At 42.6% G+C, this 25,077-nt stretch overlaps 1 protein-coding gene across 3 annotated transcripts in view; it reads left to right on the plus strand.

The window, feature by feature from the left end:
- Nucleotides 1-25,077, plus strand: part of PIEZO2 (piezo type mechanosensitive ion channel component 2) — a 459,894-nt gene that overhangs the window by 359,049 nt on the left and 75,768 nt on the right. For all 3 annotated transcript variants that reach the window (XM_053571827.1, XM_053571828.1, XM_053571829.1), the window contains 12 exons: nt 3,810-3,986; nt 4,287-4,412; nt 5,791-5,991; nt 6,682-6,886; nt 7,009-7,110; nt 8,224-8,389; nt 13,765-14,008; nt 16,385-16,481; nt 17,585-17,744; nt 20,789-20,878; nt 22,396-22,517; nt 23,555-23,626. In XM_053571827.1, coding sequence (XP_053427802.1) covers nt 3,810-3,986; nt 4,287-4,412; nt 5,791-5,991; nt 6,682-6,886; nt 7,009-7,110; nt 8,224-8,389; nt 13,765-14,008; nt 16,385-16,481; nt 17,585-17,744; nt 20,789-20,878; nt 22,396-22,517; nt 23,555-23,626 — 1,762 coding nt within the window. The remainder of the gene's footprint in view (nt 1-3,809; nt 3,987-4,286; nt 4,413-5,790; nt 5,992-6,681; nt 6,887-7,008; nt 7,111-8,223; nt 8,390-13,764; nt 14,009-16,384; nt 16,482-17,584; nt 17,745-20,788; nt 20,879-22,395; nt 22,518-23,554; nt 23,627-25,077) is intronic.

Below are 25,077 nucleotides of genomic sequence, written 5' to 3' on the forward strand. Positions count from 1 at the left end.
TTGATTTCTCCATTACAAATGAAACTCAGTTTAGCAGGGTATAGGATCCTGGGATGGAAATTGTTTTGTTTAAGAAGTTTGAAGGTCAATGACTATCTTTTTCAGCCTTGGAAAGTTTCGGCTGAAAGATTGGCATCATCCTTATAGTTTTCCCTTTGTAAATAATACTTTTCTTATGCCTGGCTGCCTGAAGAAGTTTCTCCTTCATATTAACACTGGCAAAATTAATTACAATGTGTCTAAGAGATGCTTTGTTTGGATTGAGTCATGCTGGGGTTTTAGCAGAAAATTTATGCCTTTGACACCATCCTCTTCTCTTTCAGGAATCCCTATAATCCAGATGTTTGATTTCTTGGAGTGATTTCATAACTCTCTCAGGGAATATTCTGTTCTTTTCCTCCATTTTCTTACCTCTTTGAATGCTTGGGATAGATCAAAAATCTTGTCTTCTTTATCTGAAATTCTTTCTTCGCACTGCTCAACTCTATTTCTGAGGAACTCTGTTGTATTTGAAGCTCCCCAAATATCTTTTTCAATTCCTTAAGCTCTTCTATATCTTTCCTCATTATGTAATTATTCTTGGGGACTTTGCCTTTGAATTCATTCATTTTTTGAGACCGCTTCTGAACTATTTTTTGGTTCTCTGTTTCCATCTTCTCCTCCATTCCAATTATCTTTTTTGCCATCCATATTCTAAATTCTATTTCTGACATTTCAGCAATTTCTCTGCGGATGGGATTCTCTGTTGTATGTTCCTTGACATTAATGCCAAGAGGCATTAATTTGCTCTGATTTTTCATGTTGCCAGAGTTCTTCAGCTGATTCCTCCTCATGAGTATTTTCAGCTTCTTCCTCTTTTTCTGTTCTTTAATATGTCAATTATACTTTTTTAGTTGAATTGATAGGTTGTCCCCGATGAGTCCACTCCTCACTGTTGCAGTGCCCATGCCCACACTAATAAAGGCAGACAGGTGGTGAATCCACAGCCCCAATGTCTCCAGGGGAACAAAAATCAGTAGACAATTCTGCCCCAGAATTCCAATCAAATTCCTCTGCCAACGCTGGCTCTGCTCACCAAATTAAGCTCACGAGGCTATGCAGGTGATAACACTGGCCCAGAGTTCAGGAGAGATGCTTATGCACTGGGCACCATCCAGCCAATGGAGTGCTGAGGGCCCCAGCTATGTGGACAGTATAGGCCTTTGGGCTCAGACAAAGTCACTAAGGCACCAGACTTTGCCTGCCCAGTCAAGCTCAGGGGGCTCCGCCCAGTGTGGGGCATAGGTTTGAAGTTCAAATAGGAGTCACTCAGGTACCACCACCCCACCCCCACCCAGTTGAGCTCAGAGAGCCTCCACCTGGTGGAGAGTACTAATACAAAGTTCAGTCCAAAGTCGCTTAAACTTCAGCCTCTCCCACCCAATTGAGCTCAGAAAGCCCTGCCTGGTGGAGGCCAGAGTTTCAAAGTTTAGTGTAAAGTCACTTAAACTCTAGTCCTACCCACCCAGTCAAGCTCAGAGAGCCTCACCTAGCAGAGTCCAGCGATCCAAAGTTCAGTCCAAAGTCACTCAGATACTGGTCTGCCTATCCGGTCAAGTTCAGAGAGCCTTGCGTGGTGGAGGGGCCGGTCCAAAGTTCAGTCAAAAGTCAAAGTCGTTTAAGTACTGGCTCTGCCCACTCAATGGAGCTCGGAAGTTGTCCTGGGGAGCAGAAAACCAATCTGCCTGAGAATTCCTGAGGAGTTGGAGGTGGGAAGTTCACCCCTCCCTGCCAAAGTTCAGACTGCTGTGCTACAGTTCACACACTGCAGCTTGGTGGCCAACAGATTTACCAAATTTCCAGAGCTTGCCAAACACTCGGGACTCTACGATGTGCAGTCCTTCTGCCAACTAGGGTGGGGGAAGGGCGATCTGGGTGCTCAGGATTGCAGGAGAAGTATTAGTTTTTTTTGTGCCAGACAGATTGGGGCCTAGGCTCAGTGGTGGGACCACAGTAATGAAGGAGGACTGGGACTTAGTGACTGCTCTCCTGTGGCTTAAGGTGAGCAGATTTTTGAACTCTCTTCGCTGGTGGGCTGGTCACCCACCATGGAGTTCCCTTTGGGGCTTGGGGTCTCCCTCTGGGAGCTGAGCTCATACCTTTTGTTTTTCTTCCATTTTCTTATTTCTGCTGCATGATTCAGTCTGGGTGATGTGTACCACACACAGTCCTCTCAGTGCGGAGCTCCTCACATTCAGCTTCCATCCACTTCAGTACAATAGCTCTCCCTGTGGGCATGAGCCTCTGGTGAAAGCTGCTTCTGGTCAGCCATCTTCCCACAATTCCCCATAGTATCTTAAAGAAGACTGCCTTTTTAACATCCAGATTGTTGTGACCCTTGCTGATGACTAAAAAATAGGAGTCAAGGAGCTAATCAAAATGTATTTAATGTAAATGTATTATGCTCATTGTGACTGCTTATTATTATTGTGACTGCTTTATACTTTACAGAGCACTCCCACACACAGTATTTCTTTCATACTCAATACTGCAAGGCAACTCTTCCTACCCTAATATTTCAGCACTTATATTCTGAAAGAGGTCCCTTACCTCGGACAGTAGCAGTTGACTAGAAGAGTAGCAGGCAAGAAACAGCAGAATTAAATACTGTCATGAAATCTCCACATATTCTTGTTTTATAGTTTTATAAGTCAACCACAGTGATTATCATGTGATACATGTTCTGTTTTCTCAATTGAATACATTCAATTATTTCCACTTGATAATATTAACGTCCTAGGATATTATTTTAACAACATTCAGAATAAATGAGTATTTCAATGTTTAAATAAGATGGAATTGCTTTCAGATTGCTCAATGAACTGCTAGCTACAGAGAATCACTGGAAATGGGGAGACATCTTGCATGAACAGTAAACTCACACACGGCCCAAAGGCAGTATGTTCAAGCTGAAGTTATTGCCTTCTCTCTTTGAACCAGCTACCCTCTCAGTGTGGCCTGTCAGTAATGGCACTGTCAGCCACTCAGCCCCCCCAAATAGAAACACCAGAGTCACTCTCTGCAACTTGTCTCTTACTTCCCTCCCCACTACAACCAAGCCAGTCTATCAGTCCAGCTCATTTCACTTCCCATCACAAATGCCTGCCTCATCTTTGAGGCCACTGCAGCAGCTCATGAGCTGGTCTCCTGACATCACATCTAATCTCCACAGCACAACCTTTCATTCCATGGACACGTTTCTCTCAATTAGAGGCAAACTCACTTTCCAGTTCCCCAGTGTAATGCTCTTCCCTGGTGCTTTGTCTTCTGAAGAATGGGCTCCTGTGCTGTAGCATGGTGTGAAAATCTGTGCTTCCTGCCACACTTCACACTTGCCACTCTAAATTCTCCATTGTTTGCAGTCACCCTTCCCCACCATTCTTGCTCCTACTTTCCTGCCTTTGCTCAAGTATCCTTTCCCTGACATACACTTCCACCTTTCTTCCAGAAAATGCTTCCTGAACTTCTGCAATAGACTAAGGACCCTTCTGAGTGCTCTCACAGGGGCCTGCCCACGTCTGTAGCTCAACCATTGCTGCGTCCTATTGATGTTACTAGGCATATGTCTGTCTGTCATACAATACATAATGTCCTCAAGGAGTGAAACCATACATCACTTGCCTTAGTACCTCCAGCACCTAGGGCAGTGCCTTGCACCTGCTAGGATTTTAACCAGCCTTTGCTGAATTGCATAAATCAAGTTGTTCTGTTCTGTGGGAGTTATGCCATGTTACATATTTTTGTCCCCATTTCTGATTTTGTGCTTTCAGGTATCTCTGTTCAACTATGTATTTTTGATTTCTTGGGCTTTCGCTCTGCCGTACGCAAAGCTACGTCGTCTGGCTTCAAGTGTCTGCACTGTTTGGACATGCGTGATCATCGTCTGCAAGATGTTGTACCAGCTCCAAACCATTAAGCCTGAGAACTTTTCTGTTAACTGTTCCTTGGTGAGCCTCAATGATGGGGGAATATTCCTGATTGCCCTTTAGGGAAGTGAGGCAGATATCTGTGGAATCTGCATCCCCAGGTACATTCTTTCTAGTTTGTAAGTCACTTCATCCTGGTTGGATTTTATTCCAGTTCTGTGTGCTGGACCTGTATTTCCTCTTATACTGGGATTTCTTCCTTGCAATGGGCCTTTCCTTCCCCTATCCCACCAGTGTCCCTTTCCTCAAAGCTGAAGGAGAATGATCTGAACTTTTTTAATCTGTGGAACCATTTGTTACTCCATTTTCTCTTCTTTTCAGCCAAATGAAAATCAAACAAACATACCCCTGCAGGACCTGAACAAGTCTTTACTCTACAGTGCTCCTATTGACCCAACAGAGTGGGTTGGCCTAAGGAAGTCTTCTCCTTTGCTCGTCTACCTGAGGGTAATGGCTTTGCTGTGTTTCTTTGAACCTCCACATTGTCAAAGTTTAGAATCCTTTTCCTTGAGGCTCTTAACGGCACCTCTGATGGTAATCCCATCTTCTCACGAGCCTTTGGAATCACTTAGCAACAAATTCTAAATGTCGAAGTCAGTAGTCCATCAGGCTAACAGGAAATGTCCAAGCTGACTGAGATTGGTTGAATAAAATACGACAAAAACCGTCACTGAAACATTTTATAACCATTACAAGATTGACGTCAATGGGCACATTAGAATTGAAATATGTCTGAAACATACTGTTCAGTTAAAACAACAACAACAAAAAGCGTATCTCAAAACATAGTGCGTATTACCTCTTCTAGACACAAAGAAAAATACTGGGGAAGAAAACCAAATGGTCAGTAGTGATGATTTCTGAGAAGTGGATTACAAGAAATTTTTGCTATCTAAATTGTTTCTCAATAATTTTTAATGAAGAACATATATTACACTTAGAAGTAATAAACCTTATCTTTGCAAAAGGAACTTTGATTGCAAATAGTCATATAGTCATAATGAAAACAATATATTTCATATTTGTCACATTTACTTTGATGGATAATCTGAGCAACCCTAATTGTATTATGCTGTCGATATTGCATTTAGCAATAATAAAACCTGTATACTCAGCACCTGGGATTTTGAAATGTAGTAAAAATCCCATTTTTTTTTTGTATAGTTTCTGATTTTTCCTTAGCCTGATTTTTCCTCATAGAATCTTTTTTAATAGTGTCTGCCATAAATAGCTATTATAACAATAAAACAAAATAATCATTTAGAAAGGTTGATTAGAATCGTGTCTGATGCCTGTGGTTCCATAAATGTCAACTATTTTCGTTATCACTATTATAACTATTTTACTATCATCAGCATGCTTCTCAATTTTCTGCTCTCTCTAGCCAGATTTCAGGAGTATTCAAAAATTTCCTCCTTACTAGTTTCCCGTTTTCCAGTTTGATGTGTTTCCCAGAATATTTATGTCATGTTTCCCACTTGCAAACAAGTTTGTCCCTTCTCCTCAAATAACTGCAAACTGCTTCTTCTGTGGTGTGTGGCATGTACTTTTTGAGTAATAGGAATGAGAATTGGCAGTCTGGTGTCTAGAGATTTTAGCTCCTGTCACCATGGAAATCAGCTGACTTACATAGTAGAGGTATCTCCACAATAAGTAAGGAAAATGAGCATTGAGCTCAAAATTATATTTAACAGAGGCAGGATTTTATATAGCATTATCCTTTTAGACATCAAGAATTAAATACAATGATTTATTATGGAGATAGCTTGGAACTACCAAATCATAAAACATTAGGTGTACACAACTGTGTTCTCTTGTTTTGTAGAATAATCTCCTGATGCTGGCTATTCTGGCCTTTGAAGTCACAATTTACCGCCATCAAGAATACTATCGAGGTCGAAATAACCTTACGGCCCCTGTATCTAAAACTATCTTTCATGACATTACAAGACTACATCTAGATGATGGAATTATTAATTGTGCCAAATACTTCATAAATTACTTCTTCTATAAATTTGGTCTAGAGGTAAGTTTCCACGCTGATGTGTTTTATTTCTTTGTTTTTTTTTCTATGAAAATTCAATAACTACCTTAGCCATCTGGCCACTGGAGCTTCCTTATTACATCCCCAGGACATGATTACTATCTCTTGTAGATCAGCAAAAAGTCTTTGTACTGATGAGCCAAGTGGGCTTGTCTGAAAGTTTCCCAAGTGCCAATCCTCCCCCTACTCACCTCCCACCCCACAGCAGTGCATTGGCCTCTCTGGACCTCAAAAGCCATCTAAACACATGGACATCAGTTGTCATGCTAACTCATTAAGAATAAAATAGTATTAATCTTCTTTCTTTCTGTGCATCCTGAAAGTATGACCTGCAGTCAGAATGGACGGTTTTAACCTGAAATTGTTGTGGTAGTGATTGATTCTCAGTAGAATGAATTGGGAACTGTGATGTTGCATGAAGAGAGCCTACATGTTCTTTTCATTGTGTGAAATAGTTATGATAATGGTGACATAGTCAGTTTTTGCCTTGGAAGTAATCTGAACAGTATTTCTGTCTTCACACTAAAAGACACTCAAAAGAGCAAACCTTGGGTGCCCTGTGCAGATAGACCTGCCCTGAGAACACAGGTCTCCACTGCCTGGACAGGCCTGCCCCCTGGCACCAGTCCCCTTCCCTGTAATCCCGATTTTCTGCCTCTTCTCCTTACGCAGACCTGTTTCCTACTGTCAGTGAATGTGATCGGCCAGCGAATGGATTTCTATGCCATGATTCATGCCTGCTGGCTAATCGGTGTTCTATATCGACGCAGAAGAAAAGCCATTGCAGAGGTCTGGCCCAAGTACTGCTGCTTCCTGGCATGCATCATCACTTTCCAGTATTTCATCTGTATCGGCATTCCCCCTGCTCCTTGTCGAGGTGAGCGTGTCCTTCCCTGGAGCTGCCTGCTTTTAGAAGCAGCCATTACTATGTGGACAGCCCAGAGAAGAGCGATGAGAGTATTGATTGAGCTGTTCTGTTTACCACTTCCCTCTCTGCAGACTACCCGTGGAGATTCAGGGGTGCCAGCTTCAACGACAACATCATAAAGTGGTTGTACTTCCCAGATTTCATTGTGCGGCCCAACCCCGTGTTTCTCGTCTGTAAGTGTTTCAGCCACAGGGCCACAGAGCCCTGGAAATCGGGGCTAGAGCTAATTAGTCCTCACGTGCTGTGCATTAGTGCCTTTGTGCCTTCCCCCAGACTTACAGTCCTGTAAAGGGTTGTCTTTATGCATTAATATCATCAGTTGTTAATGGCTTGTACTTGCCCTGTTACATTTGGAAAATTAATAAGTCAACACTGGATACCGTATTCACTTGCATGATTCCACATTCCAGCACCCTCCCCCAACACACCTTTCAAAGGCAATCCACAGGGGGAGGCCTCCTGTGTTGCAACGCAGTGGTTTCTGGCCTCCACTGTAGACAGAGTAAACCTAAAGGTAGGGCTGTGGGAGCTGGGAGGACGCTGCCCAAATCTTTGCTTCTCTAGAGCTGGCTTGCCCAGGGCAGCTGGTGATCCATAGGTCACAGCAGCCTCCCAAGATGATAGAGAGTGCTAGGTGCTGTGGAAAACCCAAGAGTAACTGTGCTGCCTGAACATATTCAGGTTTAATTTTAAAAACAAGGAAGCAAGTGGTGCTGCAGGCTGCCAGGCAGGCTTGGCTTGAGGCCTGTGCTGTGGAGGACCACTCTCTCAGACTGCCTTCTGCTCCCACAGCCTGGCCCACCATCGCCACCTGCTCTCACCACACCTGCAGGGTGGCTTAATTCAGGAATAGGCTTGAGTTGCTAATGCAAGAGAGGATGGGGGGAATAAAGTAAAACAGAAATGCTGCATCTTCTGCATGTGAAAATAGAAAAAGAAAGAAGGAGAAGTCTCAAAACTGGCAGGAAATAAATGCAAATAAACATTATCCCATGAGAGACTCATGAAGACTGGTAATTATCACCTAATGCCTTAACTTGCCAATGTGCAAATGAAATACAGACACTCCCCCATTGTGAGCCCCTGGAATGCCTGGGTCATTCTCTGGCCCTCTAGGTAGTGAAGGTGACTTGGCCTCAACATTGGCACCTGGGAAAGCCGTTACTATGAACTGTAGGGTCGTAACTCTCTGAGGGGTGAGCACAGCTTTTACTGTGGGGGGGTGGGCTGCTCTGTGTAAACCAGAGGGAGGAGGTGGCCTAATGACCTCACCTTGGTCTTGCCAGATGACTTCATGCTGCTCCTGTGCGCCTCCCTACAACGGCAGATTTTTGAGGATGAGAACAAAGCTGCGGTGCGCATAATGGCAGGGGACAATGTGGAGATCTGCATGAACCTGGACGCAGCCTCCTTCAGCCAACATAACCCCGTACCAGACTTCATTCACTGCAGGTAACAACAGCCTCACGCTTGTTAAAAGCCACTTCACTTTGTGCATTTTACTTTGATGGCTCCACTGTGGAAATTCTTTCTCTGCTGTATCGGGGGAGCAGATCAGCTGACTCGTACTCAGTGAAACCAATAAAGGCGTGACAGCGTGGCTTAGTGGCTGGAAGCTGGGCCTAAATTATAGCCCCACGTCTGCTTTGTCAGCATGAACCACCCTATCATGGCCTCAGTATTCCTTCTCTTCATACAGAAACTGACTTGTACCAATACCAGTTCGCAGCTCTTCAAGGAGAGACCTGGCCTTCACTCCTCACCCCTCCTCCTTCTCATCTTCCACCCTAATGCTCATCCCACCCCTCCTCACTCCCTGTCCTCCAGCCTCCATCCTTCCCCCTCATCTTCCTCCTCAGCCTCCCTATCCCCTTCCTCCCTTCACCCTTGTCTCTCACCCTCTACCCCTCCCCAGCATGGAGATCTTTCACCTTTCCTCCTCATCCTCGGTCTCTCTTCCTTAACCCCGTCCTTCCTCCTCATCACCAGCCCTCATCCTCACCCTCCATCTGTCCTTTTCACCCTCTGTCCCTCCTCCCTATGCCCTGTCCCTGCTCCTCACCTCCATCCTCCTTATTCTGTGTCCCTTCTCCCCTCCCTGTCCCTCCTCCTCATTTCCAGTATTCACAGAGGACTGAGGAGGTGGGTCCCCAGAGCTCACCCTTGCCTGTGCTCCCCTCAAGCAGTGTCTCCTCTGCGGCCACCCTTGGCTCCCTGCATGGCACCTTTTCAGTACTCTGCTGTCCTCTTCAGCCTTGGACAGCTGATCTGGGCAGCCTGGTTATCCCTTTCCCAATGTTTGTATATAAACCTGCTCAACTTCTCACTGTGCATTCACTCCCTCTGCAAACCCTCTGCATATCCGTGTGGTGGTTTTATTATCCAATGCCCTCTTCATGGGGCACATCTACTCTCCTCAGCAATTGGCTCTTCCCATCCTTGGAAACCCTTAAAACTCGACTTAGCACCTCTGTGGTGGGCTGAGGAGGCTGCTGTGGCCTCTCATGGCTCCCCTCCTGGCTGTGTGACTAGGGACTGAGCACCTACCCTGACTGTGTCTGCCCTTTTGTGTTGTCATGAGGCTGTGAGAAGGGGCCTCAGCCTGTGCACTCCGTGGGGGGAGGGATCACAGCTGCACTCAGGCCAGGGCCACTCTCCACTCCAGAGCCCCTCTCCAGCTTCTCATCTGCTAGCGAGTTCAGCCCCCATGGTGTAAATTGCCCTCTGCCTGAAGTCATTATTTTAAGAACCTATCTTGTCCCTTCTTCTAAGGTGAAGGCACCTTAGCCAAAAACTACTTCTAACTTATTTTTGTACGTGTCTGTGTTGTGCCCAGTTGAAATCCCCCACCACCGAGGAGCCGAATCCAATGCAAAAGCAAAAGAGCCATTTTATTGCAAGTTTGAGCTTGGACTCCTGAGGTCTCTGTTACAACGGATCTGAGCCAGGAGACCGGAGCCCTAGAACAGGGGTATTTTTATAGGATAGCACAGCAAAGTAGGCTTATACAAGTTAAACAAAGGGATCGCTTCTGGATTGGTCGCCATGGGTCCTGCCATATGGCCCATTCCAGGAGGCAGTTTCTGATTGGACGCCGATGACTCAAGGCCCAAAAACCAGCAATTCACGGTGACTCATCAGTTTTAGACAAAAAGGCTCTGAACCTTAAGATAGTGTCGGTCTGGTTCTCTCAAATATGGCATTGGTCTGGTTCTCTCATCTGCATTTCCCTACCCTTATAGTTGTTGGCCTACAATGCATATAACGGCAGTTACTAAATGCTTACTCTGCACCGAGTTCAGCTTCAGGCTTTGTAGGTATTAAACCATCTCACCCCAGTGACCACCTATGAGTCAGTGGTATTATTGTCCTCACTTAGTAGACGAGGAGCCCACAGCCAAGAGGTCAGATAGAGGCAACAGCAACATAGAGATTTGAACCCAGTTAATCTAGCTCCTAAATCTGAATGTTTAAGCACTTTCCTGCTTTGGTATGTATAATCAATAAGTTAATTTGTGAAAATATGATATGCTACATAGACTTCAAGATCCTATTTGTCAATCAAGTGCCATGCTAAACAGTAATCTAAGGGAAAACTCCCATTTTTACCTCTTCCCTGTGTTACTAAGAGAAAAATCAGTCCAGGTTCCTTCTTTTTCCTTTGGCAAAGGAAAAGTACAAGCGTTTTATAACATACTCATGAAAACCAAAAATAACTGAAATGAAAAGTTTGTGAAGTTTGTGTGCCATTTATTTATAAAGCTAAAATTTTGATTTTTTATTTTTTAGCTATTTTAAATTTTTAGATGTGTTTTTCACTAAGGACTGCCCATGTCAAGTAGTAAGATGGCGTGCCCGTTTGCTTGTCAGTAGCCGGCCGCCCTGCCCTTCTCCCTCCGCAGGGCTCAGGCCCCAGCAGCCCAGCCTCTCTAGGAAGCTAATCACTGACAGTTAGGAGGTCCCAACCGGGAGGAGTGCCTCACCAGGGCTCGGTCTGTCTGCTCAGGGCCCCTCTGCCTCCTCCCCAGAGCACCCTTGCTGTGTCCCCCATGTTACCCTCTTGAGCTTACTTTTATGATTTCTGAGTAAGTGATGAGGCACAGAGGCCAGGGCTCCTGGAGCAGGAATTAACCTGCAGTGGCAGGCAAGGAAGGAAGGCCCAGTGCATGCACACACATGCTGGGAAGTGCCAGGAGCCCGGATGCATCGATTCAAACCACACATCCTTCAGAAGTCCCTGTGGGCTCAACTGTATCACTGACTTTACCTGTGATGATCCTGACATACAGAGAAATACTGATATTTTATTCACTTTTATTCAATGATGAAGTCACAGAAGGGTATGAAATATTTTTGGAAAAAAATTGTGAAAATATTTTAATATTTTACTCAAGAAATAATAAGGGTCAAAAGTTCATGTCTCTGAAAACTGTACCATTAAGGTGTAACTCTAACTCCTTCTCGGATAATGCTGGCTAGATGGAGTGAGTACACATTTTATGGAGAGATTACTTACTAGCATTCTGCAACATGACAGCCCATGAATCAAAGAGCGAATCCAGAATTGGTTCTCCTGTGCTTCTCAAATCTGGCAAGAGAAAGTACCAAAGCAAAACCCCCGAAACAAAGAAGCTCTAATCAATCAAATGCAGGGGGGACTCGGCCTATGGGCTTGTCTCCTGTCAGAGGAAAGTGACCACACAGCTCGGGAGCTGCTGGTTATTAAAAGACAACTGAGACCTGAGCACTGGCCTCCCTTCAAGAAGGCCATGAGGGAAGGGTGGCCCCCAAAAGAGAATTCTAACTCAACCCAGGGACAGCCAAAGCAGAATGTTAGAAAGGGCCGGAAAAACCCATAGTGGCCGGGTCTGCGCCATCTGAACTGCTTCCCACCTGTGTGGAGAGATGTGCATCTCAACAAAACCTTTTCATGTGATACGCATTTATTTTAATCTATTAACTTCTAATTCACCAAAAGGAATCCATTCTTAACTTTTCTCTGCCTATCCAGGAGGCATCTGTATCTTAGAATTTTGTGGGCAAAAGCTAGAGTAGGCTGGCATTCCTCCCTGAAATCTCAAGCGGGTTATGGCCCTGAGTTTCAGCTCAGCCTTTGCAGTGCACACCTATGCTGGCAAACAGGGATTGGAATGTCCAGCAGAGCAGATAAAAAGGAGTCTGGGAAATGTCTAGTTAGAGATTGACGGCTTAGAGACAAAGGTATAAATGAAATTAGAAAGTAATTGACATTCGTGGATCGATGGGCACTTGGGCTTTTTCCATGACTTAGCAATTATGAATAGGGCTGCAATAAATATTCTGATACAAATATCTTTGTTATGGTGTGATTTTAATAAATTGGGGTATATGTACACCATGGAATATTATGCAGCCTTAAAGAAAGATGGAGACTTTACCTCTTTCATGTTTACATGGATGGAGCTGGAACATATTCTTCTTAGTAATGTGTCTCAAGAATGGAAGAAAAAGCACCCAATGTACTCACCCTTATTATGAAACTAATGTAGGACCTTCACATGAAAGCTATAACCCAGTTACAACCTAAGAATAGGGAGAAAGGGGAAAGGGAGGGGAGGGAGGGGGGAGGGAGGGGGAAGAAGGGGGATTAATGGGATTACACCTGCGGTGCATCTTACAAGGCTATATGTGAATCCTAGTAAATGTGGAATGTAAAGGTCTTGGCAAAATAACTAAGAAAATGCTACAAAAGCTATGTTAGCTAATGTGATGAAAATGTGTCAAACGATCTATGAACCAAGTGTATGGTGCCCACGATCATACTAATGTACACAGCTAGGGTTTAATAAAAATAAATAAATAAATAAAAGAAAGTAATTGACAGTTGCCATGCAGAGACCCTGCGGCCTCAGGCTGTAACTTCACTTCCTCATCTTTCCCCCAAAGTATTCTTTGACTTCGGTAGCTTAGCACCCCCTGTCCTTCAGCCTCACAACTTTCTTCCCTAAACAAAGAACTGCCTGTTTAATTGAAGCACGAAGCGCTTGCCTTTTCATTTTTTGCCTTGTAAAAACACGCCCCAAATTTTCTAAATAAATAGCTGAGTCCTGAACACAGGACGGTACCTGTTAGCCTCGCGAGGGGCTAGCACGGTGCCATCTCTCATGGGTCAGAGCACTTTGTGTGTGTAATTTTCTTCTTCCCTTTGTCTGCCAGACCCCAGGTGGTCAGGTAAGGTTCCCACTTACGGAGGAACGTGCCCCCACCCCCCACCGCCGCCCACTGTGTAGCAGCTTGATTCCCAGATTGCTGCAAGATTTCTTTTGCCATACACTTACAGACAGAGCCAAAAACTATATACACATTTTAAGAGATGTTATCTATGTATTACTTTTTAAAGTTGAATTGAAGGTACTAGTGTCTTGAAGGTACTAGTGTACCTTGACATGCTGCATACATCTATTCCAATAAGATTGCTTTAAATGTCTATACATTTTTTGGCACACCTGGTATTCATACCTCCCATAGAAAGATACAGAGGAATTTTGAGTATTCAAGTGGTAGTCAGAAAATATCAGTGTTTGTGAGCACGTTGGCCTGTGGGGGATGATGGCAAGCACATGCTCAGTGTTTCCACAACTCAGGTATTAGTCCACTGCTGTTTATATGAGGGTTTCCTTTATAACAGGTGGTATTAAATGAAAAATGAACGCAAGCTTAGTACGGCTTACAGAGTGCTTTCATACGCAGTCCAGGATTAAGTGTTTTTCCCTTTTTAAGGTAGAATCTCCTCATTTTGTGTTTTTGTTGGTTTTGTTGTCCTTTTATTGTTCGGTTTTGTTTTCTAGATCTTACTTAGACATGTCCAAAGTGATCATCTTCAGCTACCTCTTCTGGTTTGTTCTTACCATCATCTTCATTACTGGGACGACCAGGATCAGCATATTTTGCATGGGTTACTTGGTGGCCTGTTTCTATTTCCTGCTCTTCGGGGGCGATTTGCTGTTAAAACCCATCAAGAGCATCCTGCGCTACTGGGACTGGCTGATTGCATACAACGTGTTTGTGATTACGATGAAAAACATCCTGTCAGTAAGTGGCTCCCACTATGTAACACATTTGTGGTCTCAGCGTAAGAGTAAACAGTCCACTCCGCGGTTATTAAAAGCCCAGAGCTTGCCACATGCTCTCTAAGAAGCCCCAAATAAGATGCTGCAAATTCAAAATTTGAATGATCATTTGTTACTCTTTGTTTCGCCATATTAAACAGGATCCTTTTTGTTCATTTATACCATTTCAAGATCACATGACTCAAGGATATGTACTCATAAGGACAAATTCTAAAATGTATTTCATTAATTAAAATTTTGTCCCTTCTGAGGAACAATTTGTCATCACTCATGGCATGTGTGATGATGAGGTGGCGCTGTAATGAGCTGAATAAAAAAATCAATGAATCTTTTCAAAATTCATATCATGCTGGCAAAAGGCAACTCTCTTACCTACAAAAAAAATTGTGGAAGTTTAAAATGAAATGAGTATAGTTCCCTTTAACACTGTGTGTGGGGGGCAGGGTCAAGGTGGAGCAGGCTAACAGGCTCCTGCAGACAGGAATGTTTTATGTCTGTCCGTAAGGTGTAGGTAGATGTCCTCTGAGTGTGGACTCCCAGAGGATAACTCTCCATGAATAACGTAGGATTGATAGAATACACCCCCCTCCCTTACCACATCTATGTCCTCTATTAAATAGTGACGTTTCAGGGCACACCACAACTCCTGCACTGTTACGATCCCACTGGTGATCCCAGAGTGCATCAGTCATTCAGGCCACAAAGACACCATCTAAGTTATTCGGTGCTGCAGGAAATGACATAATAACTAAAGAAGTGAACAACTCTCCCGTTGACCCAAGTTAAAGTTCATTCCTGTGCCACCTTCTCACAGGCTGTGATGGAGAGTAAGCTGAAAGGGCAGGCATATAATGATTCTCTGCTGTGCCCCTTCTTAGCAGCTTAAAGATGACCTCACTAGGTGATTTGGCTATGAAAGCGCTTTGTTTTTTTGGGGGGGAGTTGGCATATATTTAAAGGTCTGGAAAGCCAACTCTGTGTGACCATGAATAGGTATTTGAAGGTTAATTTTCTAGTGAAAGTGACTTTAATGTTGAACTTTTACCCCACTGACATTAACTTACCTTGAGGTAGTAGTGAGATTTGTTGGAGAAAGCAAGAGACAGGACAACAGAACCCTGTTTCATTCTGAAAGTAGTCTGATGATAAGGGACCCACTGCTGAAGGCTGAGCTCTTAGCCATTCCTGAAAAAGGTGGGGATGTGAAGTTCATTCATTCATTCTGTAATGAAGAGTGCTGTTGTTTTGTGTCTTAAAGAATTGAATTGTTTTATATCTTAAAGAATTAGAGACAACTAGTACCCAGGTTTTAACCTCAAGGAACTTATATTCTAAAAGGGAAACTAGACCTTCTTATAAATATTTGTAATATAATCTGTTAATGATAATTATCTCAACATTTTAGGGTAACAAAGCAAAACAAACAAACAAAAAAATGCCTAATATCTGGGGCCTGGATCAATTGGGAAAAGGCTTCCTGGAGGCATTGCCATTTGAACACATCAGAGATTCCTAAATAGATTGAAGGGTTTCCAGGGAGAAAAAAAGGGCGGTAATTCCTAGCCTAGATGACTAGAACAAAAGCATGATGGTATAGGATTGGAATATTGGCTCCAGCAGCATGTACCCGGGTCTGGGAAACTCATGCTGAGTCACCAGTACCGCAAAGCAAACTAATGATTTTCACCTACGTCACCTGTTCCAGGAAATACTCACAATTCAGCCATCACCCTTATGTGTTGATGTGCCGTGATTAATGTGTGTTTAAACTTTTCGCTCTCAGGATTTGAAGTTAGCGTAACTATAACAAGAGATTCATTGTTATGAGGTAACCACATGGCCACCAGTAAAGGTGATTCCCTTACCCAGACAAGTGGTCAGGCAAGGCTCAAGTCACGTGTCACATTCCTATACTAAGACTTACACACTGGAGCTATGACTAGGATGCTTTCTTGGGGAACAGCATAGGTTGAATTTGTCTGTCCTCTGAGAAAAAAAACTATCAAAATCAGAGTCCCAGCGTTCAGCACGTACCCATCCACTGTCACAGAGCCACGGAGCACAACCTTCCAAGATTTCCTCTTTGCAAAGAGTGGTGCTTCCAAGGGCAGAAAGCATTCCACTAAGGACTCTCCCTTTCCTGTCTTTATTGGGAAGTTCAATTTTCCCCAGGAGTTTACATCCTGAAACACTGCTACATGTGACTGAATTTTTAGGTACCTCCTGTAATCACTAGCACTGAGACCTTATAAATCCTGCACATGTTGGCATTGCAAGATTATCAAACCTTTTTTCTGGGTGCAGTTTTTTAGTATTTGCCCTCCCTTTTGTTTTTCAGATAGGAGCATGTGGATACATTACAACATTGGTTAAAAATAGTTGCTGGTTCATCCAAGCTTTCAGCCTGGCCTGCACAGTAAAAGGCTACCAAATGCGTAAGTGTGAAGAGCAAATTTGGTGGTGGAATGGCAGAAAAGGAAGGCCAGTTGTACTGTTCTGATTAAAAAACTGAGCCAAAGCACATGGAGATAAAAGTAGAGGTCAATTCTATTTCAAGACGGAGGCCACAGAACTGTACTCCTTTGTGAATCTGATGTTTATAATGTGAGGTTTCACTATACTAGGCATAATCACAGTCATCTTCTAGAAACTCCCCAAACCGTGAGGATTTGGATCTGGGGTCTGGGGGTTGGGTATTGTTCCATAGTAACTCCCGGGACTTTTTTGAGTTAGGGTAGCAAGTATTCCAGAAGCCTATGGAAGCCTGTACCTGCAGTTCCTCCCGTTAGAATCTTGACTCATCTAGGTAACTTCCAGGCCCTTCTCTGCTCAGGGAGTTCAGGGAATCAGGGAATGTGAATCCCTGGTAAGTAGCTGGGAGAAGCCCCAGGGATGCTATAATTTGACTCCTGCTAAGCCAGAGGTCTAAGTGCCATGGCACCCGGCCTGTTGCATTAGAACCTGGGATGACATCACACGTAATCCCCCAGTGGCCCACAGTAGGAGCTCCCTGGACATCATACCCTCCCCATGGTGGCTCCTAATTCAGGCTATACTCCTGAGGATGAAACGTTGCTGGGAATTTGTTTTATACTCAGGTTAAGAAGTGCTGTCACTACGTCTTCTGATAGACTACACTGTGTATATTATGCTGGTTGCTCCTGGGTAGAGCCCATCCCCAAGATGAGTGTTTTCTTTTGTATCAGAGCATTTCCTCTGGTATTTGGACATTATTTCTCCATGGCTGTTGCTAAGGTCCCTTTCTCCCTAAGAGAAATATTCAGGAGGCCTCCAGGTCAAAGGGACCCAAAGTATCAAGTTCACTGGGCAGTCAACATTAGGAATCCCTGTTGATATTGTTTTCCAAGTGTGTGGCCTCCTTATAAATAAATCAACTCATAAGCCAGTCAGTGCATCAGAATGCTGCTTTGCTGCCTATGTGATTTCCCAAGCCTGACCATTCCCTAGATTTTATAAAATAATAATGGAAATAGATGATAATTTATTTTGTTTTCTTTTTTCTACTTTATTGCCACAGCTGATGGTAATTCACCCTGTACACTACCCAGTGGTGAAGCAGGCATTATTTGGGACAGCATATGTTTTGCCTTCCTCCTACTGCAAAGAAGAGTTTTCATGAGCTATTATTTCCTCCATGTCGTGGCTGATATAAAAGCTTCACAGATCCTGGCATCAAGGTGGGTCAGGCTATGACATCAGTAGTTTCTCTTAGGAACCTTGCCTGAAAGTCAAAATGCACTGTGCTTTCTGTCTGAGCTTGCTTGTAGTGCTCACAAGAAATTAAGAAATTCTTTCCAGCAGAATCAATCAAGGATATGCAAAAAGTTTATTTCAAAAGTCTGTCTTTATAAGGGCAATTGCCAGCCTTTGTTATCTGACCTGGAGCCTGTTAGAAAAAGACCAGGGTAGAGGATCTTCATTTAATCCCAGGAGTCTTGTAGCAACCTTGCCCTCATTATGTAGAGGAATATTGACTTCATATGGTGTACAGTATTGGCCCTAGATTCACCATTATAATCATTTTCTAATACCCAGGACATCATTTTCAGAGCAGAGTATAATGTCTCATCCCAGTATTAACCTTATTTACTTATAGCAACTGGTAATTCTGTAGGTAAATGTTCTGTTTTTGCCTTTCTCAAAATGTTTGGTCCTTAGAAGTCCAGGACATAATAGGAAGTCAGTGTCTAAGGTCGTGACAGTTATTTAGAAAGCATGTCCTTCATGTTACAGCACCAGTGATGGCTTTGGTTCAGAGTACAGCTTATGCTCAATAAAGAAAAGCCATAATTTAATAAAGATTGAACTCACAATGGCATTTCCAAAGAATACACATTCATTCATTCATTCATTCATCTGTTCACTGCCCACTGTATTACAAAGAGGTGGATGCTTACCCCAGAGTTTACAGACTAGCCGGAAGATAGCACACAACAGCAAATCACAATACAGTGTAATTAGTATTGTGTCGGTCTGTGTGGGCTGCCATAATAAAAATACCATAAACTAGGTAGCTTTCAAACAATGTAAGTTTTTTCTAGGCTGGGAAGTCCAAGATCAAGGTGCTGGGAGATTCTGCATCTGTTGAGGGCCCATTTCCTCATAGATGGTCAGCTTCTCAATGTCTCCCATCATGGTGAAAGGGGCAAGAGCTCTCCCTTGGGTGTCTTTTATAAGGACCCCTGGTGTCCTGAAGTCCACATCCTCTAATACATAGTAGCATCACCTTGGCAGTTAGGATTTCAACCTATGAATTTTGGGAGGACACAAACATTCAGACCTTAGCACGTGTGATGGTGGGAGGTACCCAGGGAGCTGAGAGGTCATATCAAGGGAGTATAGCCCAACACAGGGGCGTGGACCAGGATAGCCTTCAATTCCCAGCTGTGGTCTGAAGGGTGGCTAGACAGGGTTAAAGGACAAAGATGGAGGAGGTGGCTTGAGGAGGAAGTACAGGGAAGCTCTCATTGAGAAGCCATAAGAAGCTCAGAGTGGCTGAAACACTGAAATTTGAAGGTGAGGACAGAGAGTGGTGAGGAATAAGCTGGACTGGCCGGAGAGCCAGACCGTCAGAGCCTGGAGCCATGTTTGTAACTTTGGGAGCGCTCCCACAGAGAACAGGAAGGCCAGAAAGTGGCTGACAGTGTTTGCATTTCAGAAAGCTCACTCTGCTCCTGTGTGGAGAACAGAAGGAGTAGAAACAGCTCTGTAGGAAAAGAGACAGTTAAGTGGCCGCTGCTGCCATGATCCAGGATAGACATGCGATGAAACATTATTTAATGGATACAACGCACACAATTCAGGTGATGGTTCCTGTAGCAACCCAGACTTCACCACTGTGCTACACTATACCCATGTTACAAAGCTGCACTTGTTCCTCCTAAATCTATGAAAACAAGAGAAAAAATAAATAAAAATAAAAAACAAATAAGAAAAAATAGCTGGGACCAAGATGAGACAAATTAGAAAGCTATGTATCAGGTAAAATGGTATAACTGGAAAGTCACTTGGCAGGAAGGGCCATGATGACAGAAAGAGAAGAGTCCGATGTACCCAGGATTCTGGCTCACACGAATGACGTGCTGATCCCAAATGGAGAGGGTCTAAGACGCTGTAGCAGGAGAGAAGGCCGACCACAGCGTGGAGTTGCAGGTTCTGTGGGCATGTGAAACTCAACCCGCTGGGAAGTCAAGGCAGCAGAGGGGACTGGTCTGCAGACGAATACAGACAGAGGGCCGTCATGACACAGAGGGACTTGGAGCAGGTGAATTGGAGCTGTCTTGAGAGAAAGCGCGAAGAATAAGAGAAAGACCCTAGGAACATTCACATTAGAGAGGTTGCAAAGAAGACCAAGAACCCTGAGCACAAGCATCAAATCGCAATACAGTGTAATTAGCATGTGTCGGTCTGTGTGGGGAAAAAGGACAACAAGACAGCCTGGGGAGCCTAAGGAAGATTGTTTCCAAGTGGCACTTTATCAGATAGGTTACATAAGGATAAGCCTGGCAATGGAACATTGGGATCAGTGACCTTGACTGCAAGGGTCAAAGTCAAACAGCTGGCAACAGAGGTTGAAGTGGTAAAGGGTTGGGACAGTGGCGACAAGGCATTTGATCTTGAGGGGCAGTGATCTAAGTCTTTGTAAGAAAATGTGGGATGCACATGGGTTAGCAAGACTTGAGCGTGTTTGCATATTTATGAGCAGAATCCTGCCCCAATGGCAGGGAGCAGATGCAAGCATGGAGGAATAATCAGAAGATGATGTCCTTCAGGCTGTGGTGGGGAAGGGACCCCAAGCACAAGAAGGCTGTTGGTGGGAAGGTGGCACCTCTCCCAGCATCCCTGGAGGGGAAGGACATCTCTGGGAGCTACAGGCTCACTTCTTGCCCAATTCTTCCTCATGGTGCAACTGTAACAAGGTCAGATGAGTAATACTTGACTGAAGTCTGATGTTGGGTGGGACAGGTTTGAAGAGGCTCCCCGCCTTTGTCATGGCAGTGACCACAGACCACTTTTTCCTCACTGACCAACTGGGGCCTATTTGTCTACTAGGACAAGGCTTTGGGTGGGAGGTTTTGTGGACTCCCACCCCCAGCAAGGAAGCTGGAATCGGCCGCCAGAAAGGGATGTTGTGTTTTCTCATTCCTAGTGATTGTTTTCAGGAGAAGGTAAGCAAGAACGATAAGAATACTAACTTGTTATGTTTCCAATTTTCCCTTAGAGGGGCTGAACTTTTCCAGGCCACAGTTGTAAAAGCTGTAAAGGCAAGAATTGAGGAAGAGAAAAAGTCCATGGATCAGCTGAAGCGACAGTAAGGGTGTTTTGTTCATAGTCCTTCTCCCTTACCTTGTGTTTTCTGATTGTAGGACCTTATTGAGCTCACCCTCCACTCCCAAGGAGCCTCAAACCCTTGAAAAAAAATTGGTGTCAACTTTCACAACTTCCCATATACAAACACTATTTTCAGCAATTGTTCATGCCTGTGATGCTGAAAATATTAATAAAAGTCGTTTAAGGAAAAACAGTTCTAACATGTGAGAAACTGAAGCTCTCCTGGAAAGGACCAGCAATCAAACCCTACTTGTGTTACTTACTTTAAAACCTTGATTTCAAAGGTCATTTAAGTTCTCTGAATTTCAGTTTTCTGCTTTTAAATTAGGCTTACGATTCTATCTTCAGATTTTCCATAAAGATTGAACTAGTTAGTGAATGAGGCAGAGTCTTGCTGAATGGGAAGAATTTGAAAGTTAAGTGTTCATTCATTACATCTGTCTGTTAAGGAAGTGAATGTGGAGTCAGTTTTGGAAAGGTAATATAATCCAGTCTCTTTCAAGGTAATATAATCCAGTCTCTGCAGGAAGTAACTGGTGACACCCCTTGTATTAGATGACCTATAATGCACCCTGCCCAGAGCCAGCCCTGGAACCATAACCCATATGGACCTGTTTCCAGCTCAAAGTTTTCCCACCATATCATTCTGTGGTAGGATAGACTGACTCCACTCAAAAGATCTGAGAATTCCACTGAAAAGAACTTTCTTTGAGGGAAATTTCTAGCAATGAATGGAACCTCTGAGGACTGGTGGTAGTTTTTAATTTGGGGATAACTAGACACCTTCCCCAAGAAGACAGAGACACTAACAACCCACTAGGAAAGTTCCCTAGTTTCCTAGGGCAGCTGCATTACATCATGACCTCATTTTCCAGTTTTTTCTGCAAGCAGAAATATTTCCTACTATAAATTAGATTATTTCATAACATGGTTATTTTCTCAAAGACGTAAGTTATACATTAAAATATATAATAAAGATTCAGTGTGATACAGCTGTTTTTTCTAGACTAAATCAGGTCTAGAGGAACAACAAACTTGGATCTGCATTTAGAATGTGTTCCTGGTTTCCCATAAATGAGACCTGCTACTGTAATTCACTTTGCTGAATTTTTCATTTGTTTGAGAATGTAAAACTTGGGGGAATAAAGGACTTGCCTTTTATAATATGCTATGTTCAAAACTGGCTACGATACAAGATGTGAGTGAGCATCATACGTTGCATACTTAGCTTAGCATAATTATTACTGATTGTATTATTAAGACTAGCATCTGTGTAGTGCAAAATCACGTGGATATGTACACACACACGCAGGAGTATGTATGTAAAACCAAGGAGATGTGTTGCTAATAAGCAACCATTTTACAATTCCCAAATAGCCCAAAGTGAACTGACTACTTTGTCCATGAGTTTAGCTGTATGAATAACAGTGTAAGCTCCAAGTGCTGACTGTGTGATAACTATGAATGTGTCCATGGTTTTACTGTCTCATTTACTAGGATGGATCGTATCAAAGCCAGACAACAGAAATACAAAAAGGGTAAGGAGAGGATGCTGAGCTTGACCCAGGAGTCAGGGGAAGGCCAGACCATCCGAAAACTCTCTGAAGAAGATGATGAAAGTACGTCAAGACATTTTCCTTTTATTCGTGTCCCTTGAAATTGAACAATAGCATGACATTGGGTAGGATATATAATAAACTGTTACTTTTCATCCTGCCAGTATTATCAATGTGTTTTTTTTTTTTTAACTCAGCAAGTTTTATTTTGAGAACGGGATAAATTCATTTGCTTTCTAAATGTATATTTGATGAATCAATGATTTCATGAGTATTCTTCAGCAAAATAGCTTACCAAACACATAGTTTAGTTTTTATTGCAGAAATACCTATATCTGAAGAAAATTGGCATGAGTTTGCTTAATTAATTCCTTCAGAGAACATATTTCAGCTATGTAGTCTACTGTTCTCTTTGATATCTATAAATTTTATGTAAAAATGAAATATTATGCATATTTTTTGTGGAACCTGAATATGAGTAGTTAAAATATCATTCACTTATTGCCTGTTCCAATGAAAAATACTATGAAATATGTGTCTATGATATCTAATTATAGATTTATTATGTCCAATTGAAGTTTAAAAGATCTTTTTATGGAGGCTTACAGGTATGAAAGGGATGGAGGGATAACGCATGATATTTTTCCAGTGCATGTTACTATTCAGTACTACTAAATTTATGTTTTCCACCAATGCATTAAAATAGTCCTAAGGGAAAATTCTGGTTATTTTAATTTATGTATTTTTAGCAAATTATTTACCACTAAATGGTTCTATGAAATTCAGTTGATGATTCCTTCCTGTTAATTCAATTTTGTGAGATGTATTTTTGACAGACTGTTCTTTTTAATATTTCTTTATAAGCCCTCAGTTACTACGAAAAAGTGAAAATGTAGCATACTGTTAAAAGAATGATTAGTATTTATATTTTGAAATTGTTACTACATGTGTATTTTTCAAATTCAGTATAATTCTTTTTCCTGACCTCTGACGTACTTTTGCAATTTATCTAGATTTGACAATTGAGTTGTTAAAGCGTGGTTTTCACAATTTGTTTTTTCACTTTATAAGAATTAATATTTGGACATATTTTATTTTAGGAGAAGCAGACAAACAGAAAGCCAAGGGCAAAAAAAAGCAGTGGTGGCGGCCTTGGGTTGATCATGCTTCCAGTAGGTTTTCTCGATCCTTTTACAACCTCATCAACTTTAACCCTTATATCCTTGACCAGAATTCAGGCGTTCCCATGACTTATGTGTCCCATGCATGGTTGGACCCTTGTGACTTGATAGGGGCTCAGAGTGTAAATTGTGATGTCAGTGGGTCTCAGAGTGCAAGGCCCAGTTCTTCAGAGACATCAGCTGATCACTGTGCTGGCTGAAGGAAGCCAGTCGTGTGGCTTATGAACTCCTGAGCACAGTTGATGGGCTCAGAGAGCGGAGAACAATTGATCATTGCATTACCCAATTCTGAGGTCTAAAGCTCTGCTGATACTTACTTGCTTTATGGTTAAAACCCCTTATTGTAATAAAAATGAGTTGCAGTTCTCCCTGGACATGGGTTTAAGGGTGGGTCATAATGCCCACAATGTTGGTGACCCTCTTTGTAAAGTGCTAGGTGTGGTTGCCAATGAACCTTCCCTACCCTCATCCCCACAACCTTGATTTTATTTGAATTTAAGGTTTTTTGGCACTGTATTAAATATAAAGATGACAGATAACTTAAAATTCATTTACCTTCTCACTTTGGCTCCTCTCCATTTCAAAAAGGCCCTAAAAGTAAACTCTATATTCTAATGCCCTGCATGTGGCACAGCCTCAGAGCCACCTGCTGTTCAGAGATGACCAATTAACAGCAAAAATCCGAAAACATTTTTGTACAGCAGATCTTGATAGCCACATAAAATGTAGTGTATTTCCCTCCTGATCATAAAAATGAATGAGAAATTATGTAAATCACTGGCTATATTTGTTCTGCTTAGCAAAGGAAATGTTGCAATGGGCCATTGGCATTATGATTGGAGGACCTGTTTTTTAATCCCAAAACTTGTTAGAATACTAGATAATTATTCTTTTGAAAATTATTTGTAATGTCCTCAGTCTTTTATATCTTATCCTGTGTTTTCCCATTGCTAACTCAGTCAGACAAGGAATATCCCCAAGGTGCATAATGTTGCACAATATAAGGAGGAATTCTACTAGGAGAGTATTTAAAAATCAAATACATAGAAAATCAAAGAAATTAGAATGTTTTGCCATCCCCAATTCTTAGTTTCACATATATCTGGTATTGGCCTCTCTAACTCCAAAACTTTTTTTTTTTTTTAAGTCAGCAAGCTGGTTCAATGAATCGACATTTGAAATTTACTCAGTATATTTGAATGTAATTGAATTTAACCCTAAGTATTGAATTTCAGCATTATGGCAAAGAAAAGAAGAAAAAATGGTGAATTATAAAGAATTTTGTTTAATTTTCTGTGCAGATGAAAAGATAAGATTGTAGTTGAAGTCCAGTGTGGCTTCTCTGTTCACTGCCTGGGGCACAGAGTCTGACCAGGCCATGCACTAGACGCCTGTTACTATCAAGTCACAAGAAAACTATGCCCATCTTTCTGTTTTTAAAG

The sequence above is a fragment of the Nycticebus coucang genome, chromosome 19 (assembly GCF_027406575.1).
Source record: "Nycticebus coucang isolate mNycCou1 chromosome 19, mNycCou1.pri, whole genome shotgun sequence".
NCBI lineage: Eukaryota > Metazoa > Chordata > Mammalia > Primates > Lorisidae > Nycticebus > Nycticebus coucang.